The sequence below is a fragment of the Dama dama genome, chromosome 28, assembly GCF_033118175.1.
Source record: "Dama dama isolate Ldn47 chromosome 28, ASM3311817v1, whole genome shotgun sequence".
NCBI lineage: Eukaryota > Metazoa > Chordata > Mammalia > Artiodactyla > Cervidae > Dama > Dama dama.
The window spans coordinates 9,921,692-9,948,503 of record NC_083708.1 but is presented as its reverse complement, the minus strand read 5'-3'; the positions used below and the strand labels follow the sequence as shown (position 1 = coordinate 9,948,503).

The window sequence follows — 26,812 nt, the reverse complement described above, 5'->3', positions numbered from 1 at the left end:
GTTTGTGTCACTTCTGGACCATGAGCGAGGGGAAGGAGACTTTAGAGTATATTCTCACTGTGATGAATATCAATCAAGCGCTTGTGTAATTGATTTAATTCACTGTTCTTGAAAAGCATGTCATCATTATAATTCTGAATTCTGCATGCTCAGATGCTATTAAGTGTCTAATGGCCAGAGCAGTAAAGTCGTAGTGTCATTAATTATGTTGTAGTCTAACCAGTCACGTCACAGCTAACTTTGCGTTGCCTGCCAAGCGGAGTCTCACACCACAGTGGACACCATTTAGGACCAGTCATCTTTGATTTTACTCTGCCTTATGCAGGAATGCAACAAAGAACCTGGCAACTGGAGATATGTTTTGCTTTTGGTCCACCAAGGAGCTTTTCAGAATCAGCACGCTGTCCATGTTAAAAGTATTTGCAACAGGCATGAGCAGTTTTTTCTCTTTGTACTGAATTCTGACTCCATCACAAGGAAACACAAAAGAGACTTGAACCTAAAGTCTCATTAAAGTTCTATATTTGATGATGTGGTGTGGTAACTAAAATAGATCAAGGTTATAGGCCCTCCAAATCCTACTTATGCTCAAGTATAGGCAGTGACAATGTCAATGTCAAAAGTGAAAGTGAAAGTGAAGTCACTCAGTTGTGTCCAACTCTTTGCGACTCCATGGACTGTAGCCTACTAGCTCCTCCGTCCATGGAATTTTCCAGGCAAGAATACTGGAGAGGGTTGCCATTTCCTTTTCCAGGGGATCTTCCCAACCCAGGGATCGAACCTGGGTCTCCCATGTTGCAGGCAGACAGTTTATTATCTGAGCCACCTGGGAAGCCCAAAGTTGTCACCAAAATGAATTCCTCAATATTTACCCTGTATAAGACAAATAAGTAGAAAATTCTACATAAGTAAATCCTAGTTATGCCTTTTTAGCATCTTAATACCCCTAATATACCAATTTAAAGCTTTAAAAGTGCTTTTATTTCTCTCATTAACTTACTTTATCCTTTCAACAATTTCATAAGATAGCAAGCACAGATAGGATGAGCTCCATTTTTTCAGTGGAAGACACAGTCTCATGTAGATTTCTTGGCTTCTGAGAAACAGTGTTGGGCATAAAATTTCTAGTCTTCCCTATTTCCTCTGTGCCAACTAACTTTCCTTTGAGAAAAATAGAAATATGTGTAACCACATCTTTCTTTATAAAGGATATCATCATTTTCATTTCGGAAGGTATTTGTGATTTGCATAAATTTTTCAGAATCTACTTTGCAGGACAACTGAAATTCTTTTTTTAAAAGAAGGAAGTTTATACAGTAGAAAACATGTCCTCAGACGTTGGTCCTACTTGTATTCACTTAGTGAAATTTTAGTTTGTGCCTCTATACTGGGTGCACGGGGTGCAGGTCATGGGTCTTGTTCTCCCAGCTCCTGGGAGGGTGAGTGGCTGAGATGAGTGGGCAATGATAATGTAACACGATTAGCAGCAGGAAAGTGGATGAAGGGAAAGGCTCCTCACTCACTTCAGGGTAGGGAGGCATAGGAGTGAAGTCCAGGGGTGTTTCCTAGGGGAGGGGCCTGTGAGAGGAATTTGGAGGTGAACAGACTTATCCAGGATGAGATAAATCCAGTGTTCTAGGAAAAGGGACTCTCACATGGGAATTCCCGAATTCATGACTTCTCCTCTTTTCTAGCTTCATTAATTTCCCTGCACTATTCCTCACTTTTCTAGACTAAGACTAGTCAAATACTCATGCGAGTCTCCAGACAAACCCAAATGCCCACGAGTTGTCCCTACACTCTTGTTTTTATTTTAGTTTATGGTCTCTGATCTTCTCCCTTTGGCTGTAATCTGAAGTTGCTGGCAATTACTGGTCCCTTGGAAGACTTACAGTGGTAAATGGTGCTATCTGAGTGTTCTGAGGGGTAGGAGACGTGTACTGATGGGGCACTTCCCGTTGATTGGAGACAGCAAATATTTAGTATTACTTGTGAGAAATTTTAAATTAAAATGAAATGTGCCAATAGCATGAAAGCGACAAGCTGCAGTGAATTTTCTATTTTTCTTCATGAAATTGGATTCCTTCTAGTCTTTGACACTGTACATGAATTGAATACTTTTTTCAGGATCAGCACTTGCTTTTCTTTAGAAAAGCAAACATTCCTTCTAAAGGTATTAATTGATGTCAAAAGGTAGCCCTTGGAACTGCATCATGAAAATGCAGTAGAAAATGGCATTTGATGGCGTGCTGATGCTAAGAGACTCATTTATATTGCTCTTGTTTGTGATTTCTCTCAATCTAGCCCAACTTTTGTCTCTTTCTTTTTTCTAAATTGGAAACGGGAACCAATTTCAGGAGGTTTCAAGACAGCTGCTCACATGCAGTACAACTCAAATGCCTTCACATCATTCATGGTTATTTAGTGGGCTCAGAGCATTTATATTTTTCCCAATGTACTGCTATAATACATGGTTAATTTGATTTCATAGCAATAAATTCCATATTTTCTATTTGCCTTTGTGCCCATATTTTAGGTTGGTGCCATTTATTTCACTGCAAAGCTCAGTTTCCTGGCATCATACCATAAAAACATGCTATTTTATGGCAGGTTCTTTATTGTTTGTTGTCAGCATGATTGCCCAGGAGAGTTATTTGGCACAGCTCTATTAGAAAACAAAGTCAGCCTTTCTACCTTTTCAGGATGTACACTAGGGGTTTGGGCTTATTTGAAAGCCCAAATGATGAAAGTATATATGGTTTTATAAATACATGATTCAAATCTTTTATCTTATGCATGTTTTGAATAAATCAATGCAGAAAACATGATTAATCAGACAGATACAACAATGCTTTTAAAAGTATATTTCAAATGGGTTGCATTACGTTACTTTTGTTAAATTCAGAGAAAATACAATTAGCAAAATTTGTGATGCAGAAACCATGTCCTTTTCTCTACTCCACAGAATTAAATCATATTAACTTCCCAACTGTAAAAACAAGCAGAGCTTCATGAATGATAACATGGGAAAAACAAACTATGAGGTTGTGATTAATATCATTTCTGGTGTTTGAAAATATTATAGGAAAGTTATGTTTTCAGTGATTTAAGAAATGCATGATATCTACCATACAAAACATCTAAACTATTAAGTTTGCTTATTAAGTTGTTTTTGACAGGTGCTTTTTAAACATCCTCTTTCAATTGGAAGTATTAAATACAAGAGAAATGATGGTGTTACCTGTACGTGTCCATCAGTTCGGTTCAGTTCAGCTCAGTCGCTCAGTTGTGTCCAACTCTTTGCGACCCCATGAACCGCAGCACACCAGGCCTCCCTGTCCACCACCAACTCCCAGAGTTTACCGAAACTCACGTCCATTGAGACGGTGAGACCATCTCATCCTCTGTCGTCCCCTTCTCCTCTTGCCCTCAGTCTTTCCCAGCATCAGGGTCTTTTCAAATGAGTCAGCTCTTTGCATCAGGTGGCCAAAGTATTGGAGTTTCAGCTTCAACATCAAAATACTTTTTATAACACTTTGGTGTTGTGATTTGATTGGAATATTTTTGAATGCCGTCAAGTTTTTCAGAGATAAAGCTTGCTACACTACAGACCATATTGACAACAGCAGTTAGATTTTCCACTAGATGGCAATGAAACCAGAGGAACACACAGAAGAAAGAGCTGCTTACACAGGAGGAGCCATGATGGGCGAAGGTGCAAAGGATAACTAGAGTAAAACCTAAATGATGGCCAAACTTGCTTTCAATGGAAAATTGAAAATATGAAAAATTTTATTGGCCTCAGCTATGCCCAGACTGCTGCAACTGAAAACAATCAGTGTTACTAGTATTTCTATTTTTCTTAAAATTTGTATAGGCTAAGAACATACAGAAATCTTTGTTGTGTCTTCTGGGTGGCTAGAAGGCAAGAGATTAATTCAATGGCATTTTTACTTCCCTTCATGTTAATCTCTGTGCGGTTAGTTTCTTTGGTTACAACACAGTTTCCATAGAATCCTGGTCTTTCAAAGATATAGGAAACTAAGTCTATGACTAAGTCTATGTAGTTCAAACCTCTCAGTTTATACATGAAGAACTTGAAACCCAGACAGGGGAAGGGGCTTGCCCTAAGTTGTAATCAAACCAGAAGGCAAATACTATCAATTCTTTCTTCATTAATTTTTTTTATCAATTCTATGTACATTTAATATTTAACAACTGCTTACCAAACATCTGCTAAGTTATAGACAGAAATTAAAGCTACAATGGTGCTTCACTCAGCCTAGAGAGAGGAGGCAGAGATAGGTGAGTAAATGAATAAATTTATAGTATTACCAGGTAGTCATAAATGTTATGGAGAAAAAAGAAGAAAACTGGAGTGCCTGGAGAGAGGACCTCCTTGAGGGAAAAAAATCGCTTATTAGAAACCTGAAGCAGTTGGGGGAGTGAGCATATATATGTGATCTAGGGGAGAAGGATTTCAAGAAGAGAGGATGAGTTAAAAACCTGGCGTTGGTGTTGTCCACTGTGTCTGAAGCAAGCCTGGAGACCAGTGTGTTTGGGATGAGATGGAGGGAAGCTGGCCCTGAGGCTGGAGAGGGACCAGACGTAAGAATGGGGAGCAGGTCAACACGCCGGCTTTCCTGCCACGTGTGAGGTGCAGAGCTGGCAGAGGATTTTGAATAGATGAGCAACATGTTTTCTTCTTTTTAAAGCATCTCTTTGGCTGAATTTTGACAATGTATTGTAGGGGGAGAAAAGGACAGGGCATTTAGGGGCTTCTTAGGAGGAGACCCTTTTTTTGAAGTATAGTTGATTTGCAATATTGCATTAGTTTCAGGGGTGCAGTATAATGAGTCAGTCTCTTTTGAGAGAGTATTTTTTCCACTATAGGTTATTATGAGATGTTATGATATAATTCCCTATGCTGTTATTCCTTATTGCTTATCTGCTTTATGTATAGTAGTTTATGGGCTTCCCTGATGGCTCAGTTGGTAAAGAATCCACCTGAAGTGCAAGAGACCCTGGTTTGATTCCTGGGCTGGGAGGATTTTCTAGAGAAGGGAAAGGCTACCCACTCCAGTATTCTTGGACTTCCCTTGTGGCTCAGCTGGTAAAGAATCCGTCTGCAATGCGGGAGACCTGGGTTTGATCTCTGGGTTGGGAAGATCCCCTGGAGAAGGGAAAGTCTACCCACTCCAGTATTCTGGCCTCGAGAATTCCATGGACTATACAGTCACAAAGAGTCAGACACAACTGAGCAACTTTCCCTTTCACTTGTATTATTTTTTAGATTCCACATAAAAGTTATATTTGTCTTTCTCCATCTGACTTACTTCTAAAAGCATAACATTCTCTAGGCCCATCCATGTTGCTGCTGCTGCTGCTAAGTCGCTTCAGTCGTGTCCAACTCTGTGCGACCCCAGAGATGGCAGCCCACCAGGCTCCCCCGTCCCTGGGATTCTCCAGGCAAGAACACTGGAGTGGGTTGCCATTTCCTTCTCCAATGCATTAAAGTGAAAAGTGAAAGTGAAGCCACTTAGTCATGTCTGACTCTCACTGACCCCATGGACTGCAGCCTACCAGGCCCCTCCATTCATGGAATTTTCCAGGCAAGAGTACTGGAGTGGGTTGCCATTGCCTTCTCTGCATCCACATTGATGCAAATGCAGAATTTCATTCTTTTTTTGTGGCTAATGTTCTATTTTGTGTGTGTGTGTACACCACATCTTCTTAAGCCAATTGTCTGTTGATGGGCACTTGGATTGTTTCCACATCTTGGCTATTGTAAATAGTGCTGCTAAGAACATTGTCTTTACAGTTTTTTTGGATATATACCCAGGAGTGGGATTGCTGGATCATATGGTAGGTCTATTTTTGCTTTTTAAAAGGAAACTCCATACTATTTTCCTTAGTGATTGAGCCACTTTACATTCTCACCAACAATGTAAGAGAATTCTCTTTTTTGCATACCTTCTCCAGTATATGCTAATATATTTACTTGTAGACTTTTGGTCATTCTGACCAGTGTGAAGTGATACCTAATTACAGTTTTGATTTGCATTTACTAATAATTAATGGCATTGAGCATCATTTCCCGTGCTTGTTGGTTATCTGTGTTTTCTTTGGTAAAATGTCAGAAGACCTAAGTAGATCAACTCATTTTTTGATTGGATTGCTTGTTTTTTCCATATTAAGTTATATGAACAGTTTGTATATTTTGGATATAAACCTCTTGTAAGTTGCAGTCTTTGCCAATGTTCTTTCCCAATTTCTAGTTTGTCTTTTCATTTTATGTTGGTGGTTTTCTTTGCTGTGCAAAAGCTTGTAAGTTTGATTAGGTCCCATTTGTTTTCTTTTGCCTTGGGAGACTGATCTCAGAAAATATTGTTATGATTTTTGTCACAGAATATTTTGCTTATTTTCTCTTCTAGAGGTCTTATGGTTTCAGGTATTATATTTAGGTCTTTAAACTATCTTGAGTTTTTTGTATATGGTATTAGGGAATATTCTAATTTCATTGATGTTCATGTGGCTGTCCAACTTTCCCAGCACAGCTTGTTGAAAATACTGTGCTTTCTCCTCTGTATTCTTACTTTCTTTGTCATAGATTAATTGCCTACTGATTGGTTTATTTCTAGGCTTGCTATTCTGTTACATTGAGCTATGTGTTTGTGTTTGTGCCAATACAACACTGTTTTGATTACTGTAGCTTTGTAATATAGTCTGAAGTCTGGATGGGTTATATCTCCAACTTTGTTCTATTTTCTCAAGATTGACTTAGCAATTTTATGTCTTTTATGGTTCCATATAAATCTTAGGATTATTTGTTTTAGTTCCATGAACAATGTCATGGGTATTTTGATAGGGATTGCATTAAATCTGTGGATTGCTTTGGGTAGTAAGGCTATTTTAACAACATTAATTCTTCCAATCCAAGAGCATGGGATATCTTACCATTTCTTTATATTACCTTCAATTTCCTTATCAGTGTTTTATCATTTTAAGAGCATGGCTCTTTCACTTTCTTGGCTTAAGTTTATTTTAGTGTATTTTATTCTTTTGATGCAATTTTAAACAGGATTTTTTCTTGTTTCTTGAGGTAAGCCTGTATTGCTATGAACCTTCCCCTTAGCACTGCTTTTACAGTGTCCCATAGGTTTTGGATTTTGTGTTTTCATTTTCATTCATCTCTATGCATATTTTGATTTCTTCTATGATTTGTTGGTTATCCAGAAGCATGTTATTTAGCCTCCATATGTTGGAATTTTTAATAGTTTTTTTTCCCTGTAATTGAGATCTAATCTTACTGCCTTGTGGTCAGAAAAGATGACTGGAATGATTTTTTACTTCCTCTTTCAGACATTTTATTATTAATGTAAAAAAAACCACAAAAGATTTCTGTATATTAATCTTATATCCTGTTATCTTGCTGAATTCATTTCTTAACTCTAATAGATTTTGTGTAGAGACTTTAGGGTTCTCTATACAGAGTATCATGTCCTCTGCAACTAGTGATAGTTTTACCTCTTCCTTTCCTATTCAGATACCTTTCATTTCCTTTTCTAGTCTGATTGCTGTGGCTAGGGCCTCCAGGAATATGTTGAAAAGAAGTCATGAGAGTGGTCATCCTTGATTTGCCCCTGAATTTAATAGGAAGGCTTTCAACTTTCTGCTTTTGAGTATTATGTTGGCTGTGAGTTTGTCATAAATGGCCTTTATTATGTTGAGATATGTTCCCTCTGTACCAAATTTGAAACACATTTTTTCATGAATGGATGCTTAATTTTGTCAAATGCTTTTTCTGCTTCTATTGAGATGATTGTGTTATTTTTATCCTTTATTTTGTTACTGTAGTGCATCACATTGATTGATTTGTGTATGTTGACCCATCCTTGTGACCCTAGAATGAATCCAACTTGATGATGGTGTATGATTCTTTTTATGTATTGTTGGATTTGATTTTTTAATATTTTGTTGAGGATTTTGTATATATATTCATCCAAAAAATGGCCTGTAATTTTCTTTTTTGGTAGCATCTTTGTCTGGTTTTGGTATCAGGGTGATGGTGGCCTCATAGAATGAGTTTGGGAGTGTTCTCTCCTCTTCAATTTCTTGGAACAGTTTGAGAAGGTATAAGTTCTTCTTTGTATGTTTGGTAGAGTTCCCCAGTGAAGTCATCTGGTCTTGGATTTTTGTTTGCCTGGAATATTTTATTATTATAGATTCTATTTCACTTCTAGTGATAGATCTGTTCAAGTGATCTGTTTCTTCTTGACCTAGTCTTGTCAGGCTTTATGTTTTTAAAACTTGTCCATTTCTTCTAGGTTCAATCTGTTGGTAATAATTGTTCATAGAATACTCTTACAATTTTTAGAATTTCTGTGTTATTGGTTGTTATGTCTCCTCTTTCTCTTTTTGTTTAATTGTGTCTTTTCTCTTTTTTTTCTTTGTGAGCCTAGTTAGACATTTGTTAATTTTGTTTATTAAGAGGAGCTGTTAAGGGACTATTACAATAGTTCTGGCAGGGATGGTCTGGGTTTAGAACAAGGCTATAGTGATGGAGCTGGTGCAAAGTGATCAGATCCTGATACAACATTTTGAGAGTAAAGCAAATGAAATTTTATGTGTAAGAGAGAAAGAATCATGCATGCTCCAATAACTTTGGTGTAACTGGAAGCACAGAGGTTCCATTTATTGAGACATAAAAAACCATGGGGGAAGAGCAGGTGTCAGTGATAATATCAGGTGTTGGTTTGGAATATCTAAGTTTGATAAGGAGATTGATACCTTAGTGAAGATACTGAGCAGGCAGTTAGATATGTTCTGGAGTTCAAGAGATAGGTCCAGCAGGGAATAGAACTCTGGGGGCTGTAAGTATATATTTATTTAAAGCCATGGACCAAATGAAAGTTGAGTGTAATAGAGAAACTCTAAAGTTGAGGCCTGAAACAACCAACATTTAGAATTTACTGAGGTGAGAACGATTCTGTCAAAGAGACCAATACAAACAGCCCATGGTGGAGGAGAGAGCCAGGATATTGTGCAACTTGGAAAGTTGGTGTAAAATAGTATTCCAGGGAGAATGGAAAGGTCAGCTCACTCAAGTGCTATAGACGCGACAAATAAGACGAGGATGTAGAGTTAACCGCTGGGTTAGAAACCAATGGAGCTGGTCTTGAGACAAGATCCCCTGGAGTATTGAGAGTGAAAGCCCAGTCAGAAAGGGTTAAAGACAGAATGGAAGGGAGAGGAATTGGAAGCAATGAACATAGACCACTCTTTTGAGCTCTTTATGAAGGGGAGCAGGAAATAAGATGGTAGCTGAAGGGGCATATGGCACGAGAGGAAGACACGCAGGACACCTCACCATAACTCAGAGAGTAACTCTTCTTGGTACTCTGCTACGGTAACCGCCTTATGCCTCAAAGGACCAGCATTTATTACCACATCATCTCCCTGAAATGCCCTTCTAATTAAGGCCACCTTCCCTCATCCCATCCCTATAGCAAAAAACCTTTGATGACAATCCCGTAATTATCTACTCAATAATATTCAAATTATTTTCCCTAGAATTCAAGGGGGAAGAATTCTTTGCTACAGCAAGTCTGTCCCTTCTCTCTGCATAACTTTCCACCCTTGTTCCCAGTTATTGTCACCTCTTCACCTTCCCGATCTCTGCTTAGGAAAACCTAGAATTCCAGGTTATATGACCCCCCTGTTGATGGCTTTAGCCAGAAATATATCTTTCTCATCTTTACTACCATTGTAGTAATTGTCAAAGCGTTTTTCAGCTTAGATAGTGTCCTATAGACTAAACATTTTTGTGTCTTCATAGTCTCTCTCTTGAAGCACATGAATGTTAGATGAAGATATGTTGAGTTAAAAATGAGTAAATGTAAAGCGTATTTAACCACATTCCTAGCATCTATGTAGAGTTAGGGGGATTTTCGATTTTATGGCAACTCAGAGCCTCCTGCTCAGTTGGCAGGAAGCTTCACCTAGAGGAGTTCCCTTATGATGGCAGAAACCAACATTTCTTATAAACTAAAAAGAAGCATGAATTCTTTTTGAATTCCTTGTGAATAACTTGTGGTTTCAAGCTATTTTTCTAAACCTTTGTTGTCACTCTCTAGACAAAAATGTTAATGAAACATATCTCCTGTTTCAGAATTTATCTTTGAAGAGCTAGTTTTTAGGCATTGTATATAAAATTTAATAATTCAGTGTGCAAAAAAAATTAAGCCTTGTTCCATTCCCCTTAATATTGAGCTAAGTCCCATAGTTTGTCATTAGAATTCTCTTTCAGGAGGAGAAGATAGTTGTCTGCTATTAGTTTTCGTTTAATTTTTATGAAAGGCTTAAGTACTTTATTAATATTTATTGATATCCTAGCAAAACAAGTAAAAATCTCTAGCCTGAATAAGAGTTAAGAGTTGGGGCCAAAATTCCATGTTTTAAAGTGTTGTCCTCTGGACGCTACCCTACTTTGCTGCTGCTGCTGCTGCTAAGTCACTTCAGTGGTGTCTGACTCTGTGCGACCCCATAGACTCCCATCCCTGGGATTCTCCAGTTACTCTACCTTAGGGGATCGAATTACACCTTTTTTTTTTTATTCTTTAATTGGGAATATTCTATTTTTTTTTTCATTTATTTTTATTAGTTGGAGGCTAATTGCTTTACAATATTGTAGTGGTTTTTTGCCATACATTGACACGAATCAGCCATGGATTCACATGTGTTCCCCATTCTGAACCCCCTCCCACTTCCCTCCCCATCCCATCCCTCTGGGTCATCCCAATGCACCAGCCCCGAGCACTTGTCTCAGGCATCCAACCTGGACTGGCGCGAATTACACCTTTTTTGGAAAAGAATTGGGTAATGACGCATTTGGGCAGATGAAGGTAGCTGACATTTACACAAGTGTTTTTCTTAAAACAATGCAGAAGTATTTTATGTTGAGAAAGATAGGTTGGCCTAGGGCAGTTTGTGTTCTGCTTAACAGATTTATAAAAAACATTTTATTTTTTACTTCTCTTCTAGAATTTTTTTCTCAAGTGTAACATGCTGTAATTCTATTGTGAAAAGGAAAATACCTGTGGTTTCTCTAGAATATTTCCTTAATGCTTGGCTTTTACTGGGACTTCAAAAGTAAAAGACTAAATTAAAATATTTGTCACATGTATTTTGTCCATGGGTATTCAAAGAGAAGAATGATTGCAGGTCTGAAAACGAGATGTGTGGAAATCAACATTTTAGATGTATAATGAAAGTGACTTTTCCCAGGGAACTCTGCCAATCTGCCTTCAAAATTATTAGCATGGAAATTGGAATTAATATTGCATGCCCCTAAACAGTTATTGTGTAGTGCATAGGTGGTGGTTATGTGGAAGCAGAGATGTGTTCAGAAACCTCTGACCTGGGTGGCACTCTGTCACAACCCATCTGTATTCACAGATGAATTCCATTTCATTCCCTTTTATCCTGCATCACAACTGCACCGTGCATGCTTACACAGGTGTGCCCATTTATCCAGAGAGAATTACAGTTCTGAGAAAATAGCTTAACAAATTACTTTGTATTTGCAATAAGTAACTTAAATGAACTCTCCATACAAAGGATATAGGTTTCCTGGTTAGCCATATAATTAAACTTTCTCAAGGTGATTAAGGTATGAATTATTTTTGAGAATCAAAATATTACACACATAAAATGAATGCCAGTTTGGTATCAATTTTCCAAGGACTTAGGGAATAATATTGTATGAGTGGTCTCTGATATTTTGAGAGTTAGGGATGGGGAGAAACCTTTTCTTATTTTGGTAAAATACTTATCTGGTCATTAAGGAAGAGAAATCATATTTCCTATATGTCATATTTTGTCATACACATGAATATGTAACTGCATATAGAAGCAGCTGCTAATTTGGGGAGCAACAGCAGAAATTTTGTTTCTGGATATATTTCTATAACAAGCATGCAAATAGGGAAATTTTTTGTCTTAATGAAATGTCTTAGTCTAGTTCTGAAGTTTTCTAGTACATGTTGGAAACAAATTTATGCAGTTTTTATTTCTAGATCTGTCTTTTCTATTAATTTTTAATGCAAGTGTTCAATCACCAAGTGCTAGGGGTACCTGCTTGAAAAATCATACTTCATTCTGGAGATTGGATGTATTCTCTCAGGAGACTAACATTATTTTTGAGGCACATTTGGAATTCCAGTTCTGACATTTACTAGCTGTGTGGCCTGTGGCAAATGATTTAACCTCTCTGGGCCCCTTTACCCACATATGACTGGCCTCCAAGAGCTGTTGGAGGCGGTGCCTCGTGTTTAGCAATCATTAAGGGAAAGGCTGGTCCATTCTTTCTTTTATCTTCCTTTTAAAGCTTCCCCTGCAGTTTAGAACAGAACCAAAATAAAATCCCTCCCAAGCAAACAAGACTATTCTGATTAAAAATAAAGTGTTTGATTAAAGTGATTTCCTTAGCTGCAAGATACTGTGTGGTTTGGAAAGCAGTTCCTTTGTAGGATGTCAATATGCTATTGTAAAATAATTCACACCAAGAACACACAACTGTGTATGCTGATCTGGCATCATTTTCATACAATTTGTAGATACCTGTCCATCTCAAAATATGTCTTGATTTAGCTTTCTTTTCATCCCAATTAATTCATTTTCCTAGTTGTCCACATTTTGGGAGAAAAGGCATGGGAAGGTTGAGGGAAACAAGAAAACAGAGGAAGAGGAGAACTCCAGGGCAAATTAGAATCATGTGAGAAGGGGCATCAGTGTGAGGAGGTCAAAGCTTCATGTCTTATTTTCACCCCTTTATAAAATGAAAAGCCACCTTTTGTTTAACTTTCCCTTCCTCTGTGGGTAGAAGGGAAGGAGTTCATCTTTCATTCTTTTCAAATTTGATCTTTCATCTAGTAACCTCAACTCTGGATGCTTTTGTAACAATGGAAAAATGCATCTAACAATTCTAGATCTGGTAGATTGAGTCCTTTTGGCAAGAGGGATGGAGGGTAAATCACCACTGGATGAAAAAAAGAGATCACTTTACCTTATATCACTTTACATTTAGATGCATTATGTTTAGCTTTGGGACCTGGTCACTTACTTAGACATCTGCATAATGCCAGGAGAATCAACTGATCAAGAAATACGGATCTGATTGGAAATGCCTGGTGAGGAACTTCCTCAGTGAAGAGGGGTCAGAGTAGTACCTGGTGGCAGGCTTCCTGTGGGTACACCAATTTTTTTTATACCTTCTCCCTTGAGGCTTTCACATTCAGACCTGGCCCTTCTTCCTTTTTTGTTTCTTTCCTGTCCTACTTTTCTCTCTCCCTTAACACCTGCTAAAACGTAAGAAGCTGTCAGGACACAGCCGACTTTTAGTAGTCTAGGAATTTTATCTCTCTTCAACCAATGAAAATATAAGTACTATGCAAAGTTCAAGTATTTTTTATTTTCTTGTTTTTTCCCTGAGTCTTAGATTTCTCTCATTCCTTCCACTTCTAGATCTTATTTCCATTTTAGGCAGAGACACTCAATGGCCAATATCTATCATGTATATTCTCCCAGGGACCAATTTTCCATTTGCTATTTTATTCCTGGTGCCACCTCTTTGCTGTCTGTTTCTAATCTTTTCCTGAGTGAAATCTTATTGAATATGTCCTCTGTGGCGTTCTGTAGGACTTGGTTCCCATCCAGACTCTGACATTTATTGGCTTGTGCCTAGAACCTCTTCTCTCTGAGACTCATTTTAATAGAATCTACCTCTTGAAGGTTGTGGTGGGAACAGAAATAGGAAGTAAATATCCCTGGTGGGTTTCCTGCCTAGGGCTTGGCTGGAGCAATGCAGAGCTAAGTCATCTACATCCAATGATAGGAGAAACGTGGGAAGGATTTCCAGTCCATTCCCCCTGGAAAAACTGTATTCAAGGAACAAGAGTCCTAGTCCGCTGAGATGAATTGATGACCTGACGCAACAGTTGGACCACATTTACCATCGCATCTCCCTTTTAAATGACCCACTTCTGTTCTCCAAAGAGACCTAACTGACTGGCTGCTGTCTTTCTCCAGTTTGAACTTCAATGGATGCTGATCCACTGTGACCCGCTGCGACCCCGGAGAGAAACTTGTCATGAACTGCCAGCCAGGATCACGGTGAGTCCCTAGACTACCTGCAAAGGCCGCTTGCAGCCAGCTTACCTCACTACACCTCCGCAAACTCGCCCCGTCCTCACTCCTTGTCTAAAAGTCCAGGCTTTTGCTGCACAGGCCAGATATTGAAGAAGCGCGGGTCCCACCCACAGCCTGGCGGGTAGAAACCACTTGCGCCGGGGAGGGGGGCGGCGGAAGGGGTATGGATCCAGCTTGGATGGCTTACGACCCTCCCCAGACCCCGGACCTCTCACCCCCCAGCCTCTCTCCAGGAAAATGCCAGTCGACTACTCAAGCCCTCGGTGGCACACAGGCCACCGGAGAAGACTCTGGGGACCGCGAGAGGCTCCCCAGGGGCGTGGGGGCGGAGGCGGGGAAAGGGTTAAGGGGGACTGTTGTCATTCTATCCGTCCTCCTGGCCCGCCAGCTCTCCTCCAATCCCTGGGACCCTCTCGGGGGGCCGTTCATAAACAGGAGGAACTCACGCCTCCCCGGCCGGCGCCCCCTCGCATCCCCGGCTCCCGGGGGCGCTCTTGACGGGGACAAACGCCCCTGCGCGCGCCGCGGGCATGGCCTGGGCGGCGTCGGGCCGCAGGGCCCTCGGGCTGCGACTGCTGCTGTCGGGGCTCTGCTTGTGCGCGGCTCAAGTAAGTTGTGCGCGGGTTTGGGGGGCCGCCTTCTCACTGTCTCCCCCATCTTCTCTTCTTTTCTCCAGATCATCGACCAGGTAAGCCAGAGGCGAGAAGCGCTGGAGTGTTCCAAGCGCGCGCAGGGCGAGGCGGGGGTGCAGCCGTCGCGGGAAGCGAGGGGAGACGCTGAGCATCCCGCGGGCCGCACGGCTCCGCGCATCCTCGGGCCGGGCACCTGCAGCGAGCACGGTGGGAGGCGGGGGTCCGAGGGGACACCCCGAGGGTCCGAGAACGGGCGCCCCCTCACCGACCCGGCCCCACACTGCAGGCTCGGCCGTGGACGCCCCAGGAAGCTGGAGGCCCGGGCTTTAATTTTCAGCGGTGCTCCCCTCCTCCCTCCGTTCCCTCCCAGCCCCCAGTCCCGGGCGGGCCCGGCCCGGGGGAGGAGCGATCTCAGGCACCTCCGCATCCCGCCTGCGTGGACTCGGCGGCCCGGGCTCACCTCGGAATTTCGGCCGCCCGGGGCGGGGGCGGGGAAGGCCCGGCGCCGTTTGAGGTTTCACTTACAAAGACCCCATTGTAACCTGTCTGGTCACCGGGAGCTTAGAAAAACCAAGGTTTCCTTGATGAAAGAAGCCTTTTTTTTTTTTCTTCAATTCAGAAGAGAAAAAACCTAAAATTCCCACATTTCCTAAAACGCGTCTAAATTTTCAGAGACCAGCCTTCCGTCGAGCGCCATCAAAGCGGAGCTATTTACAACCTATAAAAGGGGTCACACCCCGGGGTCGGCCTGAAATTTGGCGTCTTTCTGAAGCGAGGTGCACAGACCTCCAAGAGGAGGATCTGAAGAGAGGCCGGGCCCTCGCCGGGTTTCTCGGCCTCCCAGTCTCTCCCTAAGAGGGCCCCGCAGTTTTCTTCGGAACCCAGACAGATCTACAAAGCCATCCTGGAGTTGATCTGGGGTGGCGCGTCTCGATTCTGAGCTGTCTCACTTTATCCAAAAGGCTGACCTGCATTTCCTGATTAAATTCAGGAATTCAGTGACCACCATCTTCATGATCCAATCCCTTGAGTAAGAGGCCCCCTCTTCCCCACAAGCCCCGTTGGGTTGAAAGCTCCGTAGACGGGAGGACCCCACTCTGGGGGCCCAGATTCTGCTCTCACCTCACTGTCGGCCTCGTTCAGAACCTCGAGGAGGGGAAGCAACCTCGTTTCCTTGGAAGTCTGGTCCCCGCGTGGTGTTCCGCTGCGTATGAACCCGGCCTCCACCGGGCACTGTCTTTGCGGGGAGGCGGCGGGCTCGGGCCCACCTTCTTGTGCTTGCTTCCCGTGCTCCCCTAACCCGCGTGTGCTCTTTTGTCAGAGGGGCCCCCCAGGTGAGCAGGGTCCTCCGGGGCCGCCGGGTCCCCCTGGAGTCCCGGGCATCGACGGCATCGACGTAAGTGTCCACCTCCAGCCCCTGCCCCTCTCCCAGCGGCTCGGGTGGATTTTTTGAGGGGGCCCGAAGCCCCCTACCCAGAGGCGGGAAGGGACGTGGGTGAGGGCTGGGAGTGGGGCCCTGGGAGACACCTGGGGACTGCAGAGGGAGGCAGTCCTGCGTCCCGTGGCCCGGGCGGTTGATCACAGCCCCGCACCATCTGTCCTGTCCCTGACCCGGAGGGGCCCCAGCACCCTCCACTCACCCACTGCCCTGCTTTCCCTCCTGCCTTCTAGGGTGATCGCGGTCCGAAGGGTCCCCCAGGACCCCCGGTGAGTACATCAGCGCCTTGGCGCTCCACTTTCTTCCTTCCAATGTGGTCTGAAGATCACACTGCATCCAATGAGGCTCAACTTTGCTCCGTTTTCTCTTCCTTTTCTCCCCCTCCTGTCCCCTCCCTGCCCAGGGTCCCCCTGGAGAGCCGGGGAAACCAGGAGCTCCAGGCAAGCCTGGCACACCGGGCGCCGACGTGAGTAGTGGGTGCTAGGGGCGTGAAGCCAGGCCCAGTGTGTGTGTGTGTGTGCGTGTGAGAGAGAGAAGAGTGCCGCGTGCAGGCGGCTGCGGTCCGAGCTAAGGCCAGACTGTGGCTCTGAACGTGGCGGCGCCCGCCGGCTGGGCGCTGAGACGCGCTTTCTGCGCGAGGGTCTGGGGCGCGTGGGGGGCCCCGAGGGGCGCGGCACTGGCTGTCCTCCTCTCTGCTCCGGGAGCAGCCGCGGGTACCCGTTTCTGCCTCTCAGCGGCCACTCCCCACTCACCCCGTTGCGGGGTGCTGGCGCTTGGCTCTTGTCCTTTCCCTGCCCCCCCCAAGTGAGTTTAGGGGAAGGGCCTGCAGGCAGAGGAAGGGACAGAGCCCCCCAAACCCCAAGGAGGAGACCAGAGGAAGACAGGCTTGGGGAGAGCCTGCCCGCCGGAGTGTGGGGCGGGGCTCGTCCTGCACCGCCCTGGCGCGCGGACACGTGTGTGCCCTGGCGCGCGGACACGTGTGTGCCCACTGCTGATTGCTGTCACTGGATGGCAAAAACCGCTACAGTACTGTAAAGTAATTAGCCTCCAGTTAAAATAAATAAATTAAAAAATTAAAAAAAAAAAAATCTAGAGAAATCCAGCTCAGAAGACTCAGACTTGATTGCTTCATGGTTTCTAGAATGTAAGTAAAAAAAAAAAAAAAAAAACAAACAACCTAGCTCTCCGTCTTTGCTCGGTGTTTCCTTGGTTCGCACTCATTGACATAAACAAGCTAACTAGGGATGCTTGAAGCCTGGGAACCAGCGGCCTCTCCCCAGCGCACCCAGTCACACGCCTGCCTGCCCCCATGGGAGGCCAGCTCAGATGCTGAGCCGCCTGGTAAACCCGACTCTAGGTAACATTTCTTCAGAGGAAAGGACTTCGGGGCTCTCATCTCTCTCCCTACACTGGACTATTGAGACTTTACCGAGGGCCACTCCTTGACTTCCCGACTGGGATACAGAGTAAAGTGACATCCGGGCCTCCGCTCTCAGAAAACAGACAGTGCTGGGCTCCTCGAGTTATCCTTCAAGTTATCACCTTATATGGTTTCCCCAAACTAAAGACTTTTCTAAATCAAAGCCCTTGAAAACCTATGATTATAGATTCTGAGAACTTTTGGCTAGAGTTTAAGACTGAGTCTTCATTTTGAGAAAAAGAAAAATAGCTGGATGTTAGTGGTTATTAAGATGTGCTTTCTTTGTCAAGATTAGTATAATGGGGATATTTGTCTATGCTAGGGACTAAACAACAACGGCAACAATTCATTGCTTTAGAAGACTAACTTTGTTTTATTCTTTATTCAAAAAGACCCTACTTTGAACTTTCTGTGTAGGCAAAGTGGCAGTGCATGAGGTCACTAGGGACTAATGTTTGGACAACGCAAACTGAATATCCGCCTAATGTTTGTATAATATGAACTGAAATGATGCAACTTGTTTGCTATCAAACATCTCTTTGAAACACAGTGAATTACTTGGAACTGTCTCATCCAAATAAAAAAGTCTGATGAATGCAAATAAATCAGTAGGTTAGATTTATTTCTGCATTCCTTTCAACCTTGGACCTTGTTTTATGTGAAAAGAAAATGGATGATTAAATGACTATATTATTATTATTATTAATTTTTGTCATGGTTGAAACATAAATGAATGACCTAAAGTCTTGTCTTACTATTGAGTTGCATAATTTCAGACAAAGGAATAGACTTGTGTGTGTGTCTGGGTTTGATGGTGCTTTTGTAGCAGGCTCAACAAATTCTTCTTCCTCTAGTACCATAAAGTCATAAAGACAATGTCTGGTTTTACTTTATAAAGTAATTTCCACACTCAAACAGAAATAGGATAAAAAAGAAAATTCTTCAAAATCTTTAGAAGTACAATGTAACTAATAATTGCAAGTACTTTTTTCTTTGTCTATAATTGCTGTATCATAGCACAGATTTCCATTTCAAAATAAGATTTCCAAAGTTAAAAGGTGTAAAATAGTAAGGCTCCTTACATCATAGAACTTTGTAAGATCCTGATGAGGGCATTAAATCAACTTTCTGGGATGGCAGAGAAAAGCAACAGAAAAAGAAAAAGAGAAAGGAAGGAGAGAAAAAAGTAAGAAGTTCATGCATGTGCAAGTATTTTAGACATTTCTTCAGTTCAGTTCAGTTCAGCTGCTCAGTCGTGTCCAACTCTTTGCGACCCCATGAATCGCAGCACGCCAGGCCTCCCTGTCCATCACCAACTCCTGGAGTTTACTCAAACTCATGCTTAGAGTTAAGCAAAAAATTAACTATACTGATTTGCATTTGTGTAAAACTTTTTTAAAGTGCAGTCACAAACATGCTGCATTTTTTGATAATGTTAACAAATGGTTAATCAGATGGTGTTTGGAAGAATCTGAAAAGAACACGGCTTAAAGGTTATTATCCTGAATTAGGTGGATTTTTGACAGAAAAGGTAAATGAGTCATGGCAGCTAGTCTTGTAGTATTATGGCTTGGGTCTCCTGAACTGAGTGGTGGAATGCTGGAAGGAAATTACTAGTGAGGGCTGCTTGCTTTGCCAAACAGCAGTGGGAAACTTCAGGATACAGTGGGCTTTAATTTTACCATGTATAGAACCTTATCTTCATAAACATTCATATGAAAGCAGTTCTTTCTGCCACTGGCAATATATTCCTCTGTCATTTCTTTGACAGATAAGAATGATTGCAAATTGGAGTTTTATGCATATGTTTGTAAGTGTAAGTTGTAGGAGACTTATATACATATATAAAAAACTCTTCTTTCCCTTAGTTTAAGTTGATTCTTTTCCCTTATAGACACATAACACTAAAGAAATCCAAGCTTGTTGCAAGCTCTGCACTCAAAGGACAACTGTGCTGTTATCACTAATAACTTATACCCTTATAGGCACTTATGCTGTGGCATACTTAGTGAGCTCTAAGAGCTCTAAAAGAGTATTTTTTTTCATTCTTATAGCATCTGTCTAAGATACAGAAAAGAGGAATTAGAATTAAGTACATGAATTATAGTTAAGTTATGCTATGTTTTATAGGAGAGAGATTAGAACATCCTCTGAATGTATACAACTATTATCTGTGATGTTATATGATTAGGATAGTGAGTAATAAAGAAATTATTCTGAAAGGCAATGTAAGGGGAAATAGTCAGACATCATGGAAATGTGAGGGGGCTGTGAAGCACAGTGCCTGTGGTTAATACCCAGATTTTTTGCTTGTTCTTTTTTTTTGCAGAATCTCTTCTGAATGAGATTTTAAGCTCCCAGAGAGCAGGAAATGTTACTTCATTAGCTTCTAGATAATCTGACTACATAATAATGATAATAATAAGAAAAGCTCAACATTTAATTAGCATCTACTGTTCCAGGCACCGTTGTAAACACTCTGTGTACAATATCCCAGTGAATCTTCAAAGTTGCCATGTGAGGTAGATATTAACATTATACCTGTTTTACAGATTAGGAAACTGAGGCTCTATACAGTTGAGTAACTTGCCCACAGTGGTCTAGGAATTAAGTGGCAGAGCTGGGATTTGAACCAAAAATGAAGATGATGTGGAGGGACAGGTGTGAAATCCCTCCACCCAGTAGGCTAGCCCAAAGTCTTCAAGTCTTCTGTTCAGTAGCCTTCTGTAATCTTCTGTGCTGCATGTGTTAGATGCTTGGTCAGTGTACTCAGATTGTGATGGACATGGAGTCCTGTCCTCACGGAGCCTATGCTTTAATGCATGGCTGTGTCACGACAGAGTTCACTAGATCGGATGCCAGAATACATTCTCATTAACCCGCAGCCTCCTCGTGATTAGATGTGGTTTACCATGTCTTTCCTTCTCCAGGAGATCTTCCCAACCCAGGGATCTAACCCGGGTCTCCCGCATTGGAGGCAGACACTTTAACCTCTGAACCACCAGGGAAGCCCCACTTTCTTTCTTTCTTTCACCATGTCTTATGGAAGACAGTTGAGACAAGAAGTGTCTGGAAGCAGCTTCCAGGTTATCCAACCACTCTGCTTCCTTATTATGCAGCTGAAGTTCTACCTTATGTAGTAGCTACTGTCTTCCAACTTTGTCAGTGGTTTTAGTCCCTGATTAAAGGTTGTTAGTTGGCTGTGTGTGTGTGGGGACTGACCAGGACGGGTCTTGGAGGGTATATGTGTGAAGTGGGCATTGGAAGTCCCTTTAGTCAGACCCGCCCTGAGGTTTATAAAGCCCTTGCGCCACATGTGTTTACCGAGAGCTCCTGGGAGTGTGGCTTATTTGCTCACAGACAGAAGCCAGTGTCCCATTACCATAGGTGCTCAGCAACTGAGATGTTAAGGCCTGTTCCCAAGTTAGAGCATTATAATTACACTAGGGAGACTGAAAATCAAAGTCTGTCAAAAATCCTTCCACATGTGTTTAATAACTTTCTTCTTTGGTAAATTTCCAATAATTAATATTGTCAGCTCATTTTCTACTTCCTTTGATTCAGTCTTTGGAGTTATGAAGGAAATTGATTGATGCAGAGAAATGTAAAAATGGTGGCTCGTGAAATAGTTTTCTACATAAGTTACATGAATGCATTTTATTGATATTTATGCAGATTGACAAATTAAATATGGATCTTGGTGATTCATTTTTAAGCCAGACTTTCATATATTCAAGGAATTCCTAGATTAACATTTTAATTTTTTTCAAAATCTTGCTAATAGGTTTTATAAGTTATTTATTTATGAATGTATATACGTGTATGTGCATATATGTATGTATATATCTACATATATAGGTACATATATTTGTATTTTGTATGGTATAATTTCAATATTATAAATGACAACAGCTAAAAGTAAAGAAAAAACTAAAAGATAAAAATATGTCTTCATCCGATGTGGAAATTTAGATGTACGTGTAGTATTAGCATGGTTTGATATCTATTTTATATTAGGATGATGATAAAATAAATACTGGTAGGGAAAGCAACAATGGTTGGAAGTGATGCTTTAATAACTACTTTAGCATTATATGTGATGTTATAAATGTGCTTTACAGCAATGGACTTAGAGTCCACATAGTGAGTGGCACACATGAAAATGTATATTTAATATAGCTATTTCACTAAAGGAGATAACCTAGAAACCTGCTCTAAAATGATTCAACTTTAAAAGTTAATGTTTTCCATAAGCAGTTGTCATTGCTAGGAGATAACTGAGGGGCTTTAGGTGGCCAAAAGGCAATAGTGAGATTGATTAGTTTTAATCACTATTGAAGGAACATTTTAACTCTCAAGATGTTATTTGAGAGTACAGAGACATCCATGTATAAAACATTTTGCCTTATAAATGAAATCAAGAGATACGTAACGTGGCTAAGTGGCAAAGCCAAGTCCTATTGTCTCATTCAGTTCAGTTCAGTCGCTCAGTCGTGTCTGACTCTTTGCGACCCCATGGACTGCAGCATGTCAGGCCTCCCTGTCCATCACCAACTCCCGGAGTTTACTCAAACTCATGTCCATCGAGTAGGTGTTGCCATCCAACCATCTCATCCTCTGTCGTCCCCTTCTCCTCCTGCCTTCAATCTTTCCCAGCATCAGGGTCTTTTCAAATGAGTCAGCTCTTTGACGTGGCCAAAGTATTGGAGTTGTCCCATTAGACTTTCCTATTAGAACATTGTAATTATTACTTCCTATTTTTTCAAAGCAGAGACAAAAGTACTAAATTATTGAATCCTGTGATAAACAGTGCATTTAGTGGCAAGTTATGAACAGGATACAATTTATTAACAGAAAGTAACTATAACCGTCAGATGTCATGTCAGACATTACCTTTGAGTAGAAATACAGAAAGGTTTTTCTTTATAAAGACTTGCACCATACATAGGTAAACTATCCTGCATGTAATTAATAAATAAAATGGAGTTATCCACTTAGTGGCTTGCCTAAGGATGTTGTATTAGTTCTAATATCATCTTGCTTTGTTAGGGATTAACAGGTCCCGATGGATCCCCAGGTTCTGTTGGACCAAGAGGACAAAAAGTAAGTTAGCCACCTAATTGCTGGTATCAATTAAATGCTGAAGCATAATTTTATTGTAGTGTTTCCAAATCAATTAACAGATTAGTTGTGAAGTGGCTGAAATACACTTTTTCAACCAAAATCGTGTCTTATAACAGTTGAACTAAATTGCATTCAAACACTAAGATGGAGTGTTTTAATGATTTTAATATTTATACAGTTTGCATACTTACATACTCATGCTAAAAAAGCTAAGTACAATGGAGCTATTTTTATTTTTAGGGAGAACCTGGTGTGCCAGGACCTCGTGGATTTCCAGTAAGTAAACGTGAAGTGATTTATAATCTGTCTTTAGGTAAAATTCTGCCATTGTGAAATTTTTCAGTTTAGTTTTCTACATAATATACATCACAAAGAAATTATGGCTTATCTGCTATGATAAGCATTGTGACTATGAGTAGAAAATTTCAGAGCAATTTGAATGTATGGTGTAAAATACATACATCTGTTTGCAGGTGGCATTTACCAATGGAAATAACCCCTTCTCTGTTCCCATTGATGGAAACTGTTTCTCGTGTAACAGCAGCAAACCTAAGTATTTGGTGTTTAGACCTTGGCATCACACTTTCTTCCCAACTGGTTTTATGTCTAATGAAATACCAGCCATGTTATCACCCACCTGCTTCCCTGGCGAGTCTTTTTCCATGTTACACGATCCAGCAGATTTGTGTTATTTCTCTCCAGAGGAGAACTGGATTCTCAGGCTGCTATTTTTTTTTTTTTCTATTTGTTCTTCATTCCTTTTTTGTTCTTGCTATTAATCTGTGTTTTTCCTCTTTGTTTCCTATTTGCACTGTTTCCGTTGCCACATTTCATCTTTTCCATTTTAAGTCTCTTTTCAGAGGTGACTAGTTTGCTGGCCTTCCTCACACATTTTTAACTCATAGCTCAACATCTTATAGAGATGCCTTTAAACAAATTCATCAAATCTCTAGGTCTCTTGATAATGAAATAACTTATTGATTACTTTGGTATCTTCAAGCATGACATTTATTTCCCACATTGATCCACATATTACAATGTTCAAATGGAAGTAATTTTTCAAAGAAGGCCTTGAAAACTCCCCATTTACCATTGAAACATATTACTCATGTGAAATTCATGCTTGTTGTGGCTGCCTAAATAATTAGAAATAATAACATCATTATCAGAGGATGTGATTCCCCTGGATGCTTCATATATGGATGGATATTTTAGAAAATATGTAAGTCTATCTTAGATATTTCTATCTAAAAAATACAAAGTCTGGAAGTACAGGCTGTCAGGAATAAGGTGTCAGAGACAGCTGTGCATATGAGGGATTCAAGCCCACAGAGGAGAGTGACGAGGAGGCCCAAGGCTGGGAGACTGAGCCCCGAAGGCAGCGGTGCTCAGTTTTATTAAGTTCATCCAGCGCAGAGTTAGAGCTTGTTGTGTGTTAGGCCCTGTGCTTGGAATTGAGGCTTGGAGGCTGCGTAAGGAGGCATGGTTTCAATCCCTGGTTACACACAGTTTGATGTTGCTCAAGAAATAGTAAATGTAAGGGAGTGGGAGACAGACTGACTGGTTTTCAAATAAAATTCAGCATAAATGAGGATCCCACTGGAGGTCATTTCAGGAGTGACACTCTTTTGTTTTCCATTTCTGCTGGGTTTGGTCTCTGGACACATAGCCTTACCTGTCAAGGGGTGTGTTCCTAAACACTTTGGTCCTCCCCTTCCTCTCTGTGCTAAATATCTGGGCAATTTCCAAATATCACATTATAAATTTTAGAACAATGTTGTCTTACTTTTAATGTCGGTTTCTTATAAATCACGACAAATGATACCATTTATATGTGGAAGCTAAACTATGCTACAAGTGAACTTCTTTACCAAACAGAAATAGACTCACAGGCACAGAAAACAAGCTTGTGGTTACCAGTGAGGAAAGGAAGGGAGGGTAATTTAGGAATTTGGGATTAACAAATAGAAACTACTGCATATAAAACAGATAAACAACAAGGGCCTACTATATAGCACAGGTTCACTATTTTGTAAAAAACTGTAGTCAAAAAGAATGTGAAAATGTCCAGTTGTGATGTGGCTCTTTGTGAGTAATGGTAAATTCTCCTGACAGCAAGCATGGATGACTTCTTTACTTGCTTTGCCAAGTCGCTCAGTCATGTCCGACTCTCTGCAACCCCATGGACTGTTATAGTCTGCTAGGCTCCTCTGTCCATGGGATTCTTCCGGCAGGAATATTGGAGTGGGTTTTCTTTACTTTGCTTTTCTTTTAAAAAAAAAGTTTGAAAAAAATACTACCAGTTAGCTTAGACGTTGAAAGAACATTTGAGGAGCTGAAGCAAGCTTCTTCATTTAGAAGTGGAGCCGAGTTTGCTTTCTCTACCCAGTCCTTTCTTTTCGAATGAGCATCTTACGTTTATTTAGGGATAGACTCTGTAGTTCATTTTAGAACTGAGTTAGTTCTGTGTTTACAGAAGTAACTTCTGTAGTTACTTCTGTAACTACTGTATTTACATGAAGTATGGGTCCTGTATCATAACAACTTTTATTTTAACCTTGTAGGGCCGTGGTATTCCTGGACCTCCTGTAAGTATCGTCTGTTGGTTTGTTTTACGTAGTCTATAAGAGTGGCCCGTTTCTCAGATCCCAACCTTAGGCTCCAGTTAGCACTCTACCAGTGGTGTTGACAGGGCCCTCCCTTAGGGATCTTAGGTGGTTACTATGACAGCACCCCTATTCTACTAAAAATATTGTATTAATTTAAGAAATTTCTGTTAATGTAAGGAATTTCCATTTTAAGTAGTTACTCTTTGGTCAGATGAGTTGTCTCATTGGAAGCCAAAGCTAGCACAGATGCATCATTCTGAGTCAATTGTTTATCGTATTTGGTATCACTTGTCATAAATTGTGAAAACATCATAAGTCACTATGTCCCTCGAATTTGTTGATTTCAGGGTCCTCCTGGGGGAGCAGGACTCCCTGGAGAGCTTGGCCGTGTTGGACCGATTGTGAGTACCACATACATACACACAGCACGTTGACACATGTTGTTGACTTAATAGAAGATGTTACCGGGGATGGCAAATTGCCCTGTGTGTATTTCCCCCTGAAAATCCAAGAAATGGCAGATAAGTTTAATTCCAGTTTATAATACTGATGAGGACCAGGGTAATAATGCCATCTCATTTCTGTAGAGTGATTTTAATTTTTTTCCCCAAAGTTTTCAGCTGAACTTTCCTTCCCAGCTTCTAGAATTAGTGATTAAGCCAAGAACTGTCACCTTCATTTTACAGACTCAGTTGGGATTGGGGTCCAAACTTTTGTATCAGTTCCTCTGTATGAAATGAGTGAATAGTCTAAAATCATTCCCGTGTACATTTATGTTAGCATTGTAAAATCATAATTAAACCAACAGAACTTTAATCAATAGAGAGCTGAACTTCATGGAAGAAATTGATGTTAATATTCAATAAATATTTCAAAAATCTTGAAGTAGTGATGTTATCTGAAGAATTGATAATAGTAAATCCATTGAAAACGGGAGCCACATATATACCTTTTTAGCTTCTCTGTAGGTGTTGCTATTTGACAAGTTTATTTACTGAATGCAAGAATGCATATAAAATGATTATAAAGTAGATTGTAAGGTGCTTTTGGTTTATGATAGAGTATTAGAAGGAAAAGGTGTGTGGGGAGGAAGCGCTGGTGATTCTAACCGGAATCCACTTTCATCTGAATGGCGTATTTAGCCATCTTTGCTCAAGTGTGTGCAGTGACAGTGAGGGACAGTTTCTGGGTGCAGAGTCCAGGGCTGACTGGCCCTGCAGAGGTTGCCTTCCTGTTTATAGTTTCAGGCAGGCGTGAGCTGCCCTTAGCTGGGCGGCGCTGGCAGTATCAACTATTCTGGTTCCCCTGAAAATCAACTGGAAAAATGCGTAGTGTTTCCAGAGTAAAGTGATCTGTGTATAGAGAAGAACTGGCTCTTTTC

At 41.1% G+C, this 26,812-nt stretch overlaps 1 protein-coding gene across 1 annotated transcript in view; it reads left to right on the top strand.

Moving 5' to 3' along the window:
* COL9A1 (collagen type IX alpha 1 chain) overlaps positions 1 to 26,812 on the top strand; it is an 86,931-nt gene that overhangs the window by 9,813 nt on the left and 50,306 nt on the right. The window contains exons 6-15 of the mRNA XM_061131526.1: positions 14,089 to 14,172; positions 14,267 to 14,525; positions 14,644 to 14,816; positions 16,162 to 16,236; positions 16,512 to 16,547; positions 16,682 to 16,744; positions 22,748 to 22,801; positions 23,063 to 23,098; positions 25,387 to 25,410; positions 25,779 to 25,832. Coding sequence (XP_060987509.1) covers positions 14,089 to 14,172; positions 14,267 to 14,525; positions 14,644 to 14,816; positions 16,162 to 16,236; positions 16,512 to 16,547; positions 16,682 to 16,744; positions 22,748 to 22,801; positions 23,063 to 23,098; positions 25,387 to 25,410; positions 25,779 to 25,832 — 858 coding nt within the window. The remainder of the gene's footprint in view (positions 1 to 14,088; positions 14,173 to 14,266; positions 14,526 to 14,643; positions 14,817 to 16,161; positions 16,237 to 16,511; positions 16,548 to 16,681; positions 16,745 to 22,747; positions 22,802 to 23,062; positions 23,099 to 25,386; positions 25,411 to 25,778; positions 25,833 to 26,812) is intronic.